General features: G+C 36.5%; 1 protein-coding gene across 11 annotated transcripts; it reads left to right on the top strand.

The window, feature by feature from the left end:
* The first annotated feature begins 218 nt into the window (after positions 1-218).
* Positions 219-5,865, top strand: LOC110637772 (pentatricopeptide repeat-containing protein At2g06000-like). Of its 11 annotated transcripts, none has more exons than XM_058146783.1 (5): positions 219-2,287; positions 3,192-3,365; positions 3,920-3,964; positions 4,273-4,338; positions 4,517-4,752. In XM_058146783.1, exon 1 carries the CDS (start codon positions 540-542, stop codon positions 2,178-2,180), a length of 1,641 nt encoding a protein of 546 aa, XP_058002766.1. In that variant the 5' UTR covers positions 219-539; the 3' UTR covers positions 2,181-2,287; positions 3,192-3,365; positions 3,920-3,964; positions 4,273-4,338; positions 4,517-4,752. The 11 variants fall into 11 exon arrangements, with proteins under 11 accessions (XP_058002766.1, XP_021643789.1, XP_058002765.1 ...); XM_021788097.2 differs by having other exon boundaries at positions 4,273-4,397; XM_058146782.1 differs by lacking the exon at positions 3,192-3,365 and adding an exon at positions 5,808-5,865 and having other exon boundaries at positions 3,920-4,338; positions 4,517-4,579.
* The last annotated feature ends 1,079 nt before the right edge of the window (positions 5,866-6,944 follow it).

The raw sequence follows: 6,944 nt of genomic DNA, 5'->3' as shown, positions 1-6,944 counted from the left end.
TACAATAGCAGTAATATTGAATCGACTTGACAAGATTCACCCTGGATTGAAAAATATTTTCTAAGCTACACAAAAATAAAAATTTCACACAGATTTAGCAAAAAGCTCCCCATTGAAGACTCTCATTTTATAACAATATGACATTACCTAAGCCCACAAATGATAAAGCGCCGTTGCAGCAGCCTTGTGGGGTGTGCTTCGATGCAATGTCAAATTGAGCGCAAGCCCATCTAGTAGATTTGGCCCAATGTAGTTTGATCCATCTCCCCTGCCCAGCTCCCACTGCTGCTCACACGCATCCTTGGGAAAGGAGTGGCCGCAGTTTCAATTAAAAACTGAACCCTTCTCACTGTGAAGCTCGTACAGGTCGGGATATCGGTAGCTCGGCATGAAGCGATCCGGTCATTTTTACCGGAATGCTACAAGATCATCAAATTTTGATTTAACCTAAAACCCGCGAAATCCAGGCGACCCAGTAAAGTTTTTGGTCATCTTCATGGAGTCGTTGATATAGATTAAGTGATGGCTTGGGATTGCCGATGACCGTCCTATTATTCAATACCCGGCCTTGCAGGGTTCGAGCCTCCACGATCATCGTTTCCCATTTTCACGCTCACACTCAAGGAGGATTTCGCCCCTTCCCTGACAGAGAGGTTATGCATAATCCCGAGGCTTGGTTTGTTAAAGTTGTCGCATCCCTTTTTGTCCGTTCACGTTCTTTGGATGCTTGTTTGGGGTATTTGTGTGAAAATTTGACTCCTTTGATAGCATTCGAGGTAATTAAGAGATTTGGTAACTCTAAAGTGGGTTTAGAGTTCTTGGAGTTCAGTAGATTGAATTTGAGTCTAACTCATTCCTTTTCGACTTACAATTTGCTTATGAGGTCTTTATGTCAAATGGGCCTCCATGATTTGGCGAAAATGGTGTTTGATTATATGAAGAGTGATGGGCATTTGCCTCATAATACACTTGTAGGATTTTTGGTAACTTCATTTGCCCAAGCAGGTAAGCTTGATCTTGCCAAGAAACTGCTTGCTGAAGTTCAGGTTGAGGGGATTGGGATTAGTTCGTTTGTGTATAATAATTTGTTAAATGAGTTGGTTAAACGGAATCTGGTAAATGAGGCAATTTGTTTGTTTAAAGAGCATTTGGCATTGCAATCTCCTCCAGATACTTGGACCTTCAATATTCTTATCCGAGGTCTCTGCAGAGAAGAAGAAGTTGATAGGGCTTTTGAATTTTTCAATGATATGGGGAATTTTGGTTGTTTACCCGATGTTGTTACATATAACACTCTGATAAATGGATTGTGTAGGGTTAATGAGTTAGATAGAGGATGTGACTTATTGAAGGAAGTTCAGTCTAGAAATGATTGTTCACCAGATGTGGTGACTTATACCTCTATTATATCTGGGTTTTGCAAACTGGGTAAGATGGGAGAAGCCTCTGTTCTTTTTGAGGAGATGATCAGGTCTGGGATTAATCCAAATGTAGTCACTTTTAATGTTCTTATTGATGGCTTTGGCAAGATTAGCAACATGGTTGCAGCAAAAGCCATGCTCGAAAAGATGGTTCCTTTTGGTTGCCTACCTGATGTAGTTACCTTCACTTCCTTGATTGATGGTTATTGTCGGACAGGACAAGTGCTCCTGGGTTTGAAGATGTGGGATACAATGAAAGTAAGAAATCTATTTCCAAATGTTTATACTTATGCAATTCTTATTAATTCTCTATGCAAGGTGAATAGACTTCATGAAGCCCGAGACTTTTTAAGGCAGTTGAAGTGTAGTAAGGTTGTTCCAAAACCATTTCTATACAACCCTGTGATTGATGGGTATTGCAAGGCTGGGAATTTGGATGAGGCAAATTTGATTGTGACAGAAATGGAAGAAAAGAGATGCAATCCTGATAAAGTGACATTTACCATTCTTATTATTGGACATTGTATGAAAGGGAGATTGCATGAAGCAATTGATATTTTCAATAAGATGTTAACAATTGGTTGTGCTCCAGATAGCATTACTGTTAATTCATTGATATCTTGCCTACTGAAGGCTGGGCTGCCTAATGAAGCCTTTCATATTGTGCAAATAACACAAGATGACCTCAATTTGAGTTTGTCATCTTTTAGAGCTACTATTCCTTTGAGAATGAAGACAGGCATCCCATTGGCTACTTGAAATAACAGCTGCTGTACAGTTGGAATAGATTTATTAAACCTATTAACCGAACAAGGTGCTGCTATTTCTTGCACCTCCAAATTGGTTATCCTGCTACCAGAGTTTCAGTAAGTGCTTTGTTCTTTTTGAATTTTTAGCAAGATCAACAACATCAATTTTGTACTTTAGCGTAGGATACTTCAAAAACATGCTGGTGGTGATACTGTTGAATTTGTATGCATATATTGCTCCTTTTGCAAGTTACTTCTAGTATTCATTTTTGTTCTCAACTTTTAAGCAAAGTTTACCTTTGGGCAACTCAGTTATTTTCTCTTGTTCTTTACAAAGTTCACAAATAACTATTTCCAATTGTTTTAATAAATTGCTTATTATATGTGCTTTCCCAAGATCAATTAACATATATGTGCCTCATGGGGCCTGATGTTTAAAGTAGCTGGTTGTTACAGAGAGGTGTTGCTTGTGATTGATTGTATCCTATTGTTTTAGTGCATGAGTAAGCCTAATGGAGGATTCTACCATCTTATACATCTCAACTGATTTATAAGATAGTAGAAATAAGATTTAACAAAAGGGAATGAAGAAATAGAAAGGAAAGAGTCTCAAGGTAAAAAAAACAAAAAAAAAAAAAGAGAAGAAAGAAAGAGACAACTAAGGAAGCTCACCTTTCTTCTAGGGTTGTTAAGCTCATAACTACGGTAAACAAATTTTTGGTTTTATTGTTCAAATTGCTTAAAATGAATTATAAATGGAAGATTTTACAATTTTTTCCCTAGAAGAGAGATATGGAGCACAGACTGGTTTATATACAATTTTATATCTACACATATACTACCAACCCAGAGAACTCAAAATAATTCAGAACAAACGCCACTAAAAATTGCTGAAAACCCTTACTTCTTTACTGCAAAAAACACAGACCATACACAGTAAGTTCCTTGTAAAATGTCCACTACTTATACCAGCATAGAAGCCTACCACTCCCTCAATTGCTGCCTTGCAAACTGTTTGCAGAACTAACATGAGAGGCTTTTGAAGGCACCTGCCTACTTCCAAGTTGGGTGATGTGGGGAGTTGCAGCAAAGGCAGCTTATTCTCGTGTTCTCACCTTGGACTAAATGCCAGAGAGTCCAGCATTTTCATGTTGACAATGCCTTGACTTATTGTCTCTCTGATGCTTGCAAACAGGTACTACAGTTTTTAAACATAGTTGCAGTTTCATTTTTCTTGGTTTATAAACCATCTTAATGAAGCGAATCCAAAGCAATTATTGCACACTTTTTAGGTTTTTGTTTGTTAGTCAAGTGAGTGCTCTAATTTATCTCTGTTTAAAATTTACAAAGAGAAACTGAATACAAAGAATTTAATTGATGTATCAATTAATGAATTAATCATGGAGTTAATGATTAGCTGTATTACCAAGTGTGTATGCTCTCTAGAAATTGAATTTAATTGATGGCTTTGATAGGTATTGATTTTGCCATGAAAACGTGTGTAGTTTTCGGGTGTTAGCCTTTGGTAAAAGTTTTGGATAACCAAATTCACTTCACTTTATATTACCAGTAGTTCTTTTGCACCAACTGATATTTGCCATAGCAATTTACCATTTGAAGGCTGAAAGTTGCTACTGAGATTTCTTACTTCTATTTTGTATGGTTGGAGCAATTTCTTGTTTTTATGCTATATTATGGTCTCAGCTGGTTCTTGTGTACTGAAACTCGGCAATATTTGAGTGGTTACAGCTGCAAGAAGTGCTGGTTGGCTCAGGGGATTGCTTCGTTAACCAGGTACCTGTTTGAATTCCCACGCTGAAGAGACTGATGGGAATGGGGTTTCACAAGAGATTAAACCCAAATTGAATGTCATGGAAAGAGAAGTGCTATGGCACTTTTGGGTAGTAAGTTGGGGTAACTGGGGCTTGAGGAGCTTGATTGCTTGACATCAAAATTGTTACACTACTCTCTCGAGTTGTGCAATAAATTTTGTGTCTGTCATGAGATTCATCCTTCACTCTAGGTTATCCTATCAATGTTGTATTTAGATTTTTTTTTCTTTTTCATATATGCAAAGCTCAATATTTGTTCTCCATTTTCAGCTGTGTTAACATTACTGGCACTTACCTTCTTGGAAACAAACTCGTGAATGTGGAATGTTGGAGCAGGTAAGCTACTGAATTAAGAAATTCTCAGGGTGTTCCAGCTGGAGAGCCTTGAGAATCTGGTATGCTTGAATGATACATAGAAATAATAGCTTTCACTGATGTTATCATTGTAGATAGTGGTTCTTCATTAAGACAACTGACATACTCAATTATGCTTCTAAAACCTACTACTAAGCAGGTTGGTGGTTCAGGTGTCCCTGTACTGACTTCAAAAGCTTGCATGATCCCTTCGGAGAAGCAGGTATCCATAAGTTTATATGGAGATACAGAGCCCGATTCTGAGTGAGATTTGTCTTTATTTTACAGCTCTCTCTCTCTCTCTCATCCTTTCATGTGATCATATTAATGGATTACCAATTAATGGTATAATCAAAGTGTTAATCTTAATTATCATATTTAACATCGAGAGAGAGAGAGAGAATATATATATATATATATATATATATATATATATATATATATATATATATATATATATATATATATGATGTGGGTAAGAGAGCTGACAGCAAGTGAACAAATTAATGGGAAGCAACTGCAAAGCAAGCTTCCTTTCCAACTGTGTGTCGATGATATGTATATGTATATGTATATGTATATACAAGGTGGACTACTTTTGCAGGAAAATGAGTTAAGATGATATTCAGCCAAACATTGATTAGATTGCGGAACCTCAATGTTTGCGGAATTAGATTCGAACACCAACCCAACCTTAAAAAAATATTTTAATTTTTTAATTTTTATGTTTTCTTACTAATAAAATTACATGTGCTTGAGATATATGCAAATTGATGATCACAAGATTTTCGCTATAATTTAAAAAGAAAAAATATTTTAATTTTTTAATTTTTATGTTTTCTTACTAATAAAATTACATGTGCTTGAGATATATGCAAATTGATGATCACAAGATTTTCGCTATAATTTAAAAAGAAAGAAAGAACCCTTCAGTTTGTGCAGCTTTCAAAGCTACATTGGAGGCTAAGCAAGTAGATCGTCAAAGAATAATTAATTATGTGATAAATTTTCAGATGGGATAATTTTTTTCTACTTAAGATATAGTGAATTTATTGTTGCTGTATGAGAATTAATTTAAGATTTGGATCAAATTTTTGATTTTACAAGTGTTGCTATTTGTGTAGAATTAATTAATTAATGCTGTTATACATTGTAAATTTTGACGGTGAAATCATGTCTAGAGACTATTTTCAAGCTTGAATTAGCCATGAAAATTAAGAAGAAACTAAGAAAAATTTCGAAATTAATTCAATGCAATGAAAGGAACCAACCAATTTGACTTGAAGCGTATATTTACTTAATTTTAGATATGGAGTTATTCAAGATACCTGTCAGATGTACCTCTCTTTGTTCATCTTAGTAGTATGTTTCTTTGTTTATATGCTCCTCGATGCACGTGGAAATTCTCATGTGCTGGATTATATATGTGTTTCTCTCCCTCCATTTCCCAGGCGACAGCTAGAAGGCAGCAAGAGAACAGAACTCAGAAACTGAAAAAAATAGAACTCAACTCAACTCAACTCAACTAAGCCTTTATCCCAAAAATTTGGGGTCGGCTATATGGATTCGCTTTTTCCACTCTGAACGATTTTGGGTTAAATCCTCAGAAATGTGTAATGCTTCTAAGTCATGCTGTACTACTCTCCTCCAAGTCAATTTAGGTCTACCCCTTTTTTTCTTTCTATCCTCTAGTCTAATGTGCTCTACTTGTCTAACTGGAGCCTCCGTATGTCTACGCTTCACATGACCAAACCACCTCAATCTCCCTTCTCTCAACTTATCTTCAATTGGCACCACTCTTACCTTTTCTCTAATACTTTCATTACGGACTTTATCTAGTCTAGTATGGCCACTCATCCACCTTAACATTCTCATTTCTGCAACTCTTATCTTAGATGCGTAGGACTCTTTCAGTGCCCAACACTCACTACCATATAGCATAGCCGGTCGTATGGCTGTACGGTAAAATTTTCCTTTTAATTTATTGGGAATCTTACGATCACATAAAACTCCCGTGGCACATCTCCACTTCAACCATCCGGCTTTAATCCTATGACTAACATCCTCCTCACATCCCCCATCTACTTGAAGGACTGAGCCTAGATATTTAAAGTGATTACTTTGGGACAGTGCCACTCCATTCAAACTAACTCATTCCCTATCACCAGTTTGGCCTTCACTGAACTTGCAATGCATGTATTCTGTCTTCGTTCTACTTAACTTAAAACCCTTTGACTCTAGAGTACTTCTCCAAAGTTCTAGCTTCCTATTGACTCCTTCTCGTGTCTCATCTATCAGAACAATATCATCCGCAAACATCATGCACCAAGGAATACTCTCTTGTATATGTTTCGTCAGTTCATCTAAAACTAATGTAAAAGGTAAGGGCTTATGGTGATCCTTGGTGTAATCCAATTGAGATCGGAAAATCTCTTGTGTCCCCTCCCATGCGCACAATAGTAGTTGCTCCTTCATACATATCTTTCAATACTTGTATATACCTAATAGATACCCTCTTTTGTTCTAACGCATTCCATAAGACCTCTCTTGGAACACTATCATAAGCCTTCTCCAAATCAATAAAAACC

Source organism: Hevea brasiliensis, chromosome 5 (genome assembly GCF_030052815.1).
Source record: "Hevea brasiliensis isolate MT/VB/25A 57/8 chromosome 5, ASM3005281v1, whole genome shotgun sequence".
In the NCBI taxonomy this organism is placed as follows: Eukaryota; Viridiplantae; Streptophyta; class Magnoliopsida; order Malpighiales; family Euphorbiaceae; genus Hevea; species Hevea brasiliensis.
Note: the sequence above shows the minus strand (reverse complement) of the source record. Positions and strands in the feature narration are given on the sequence as shown.

Excerpts from the sequence above, each read along its gene's own strand:
- LOC110637772 (XM_058146782.1), top strand. The coding sequence starts at position 540 with ATGACCGTCCTATTATTCAATACCCGGCCTTGCAGGGTTCGAGCCTCC.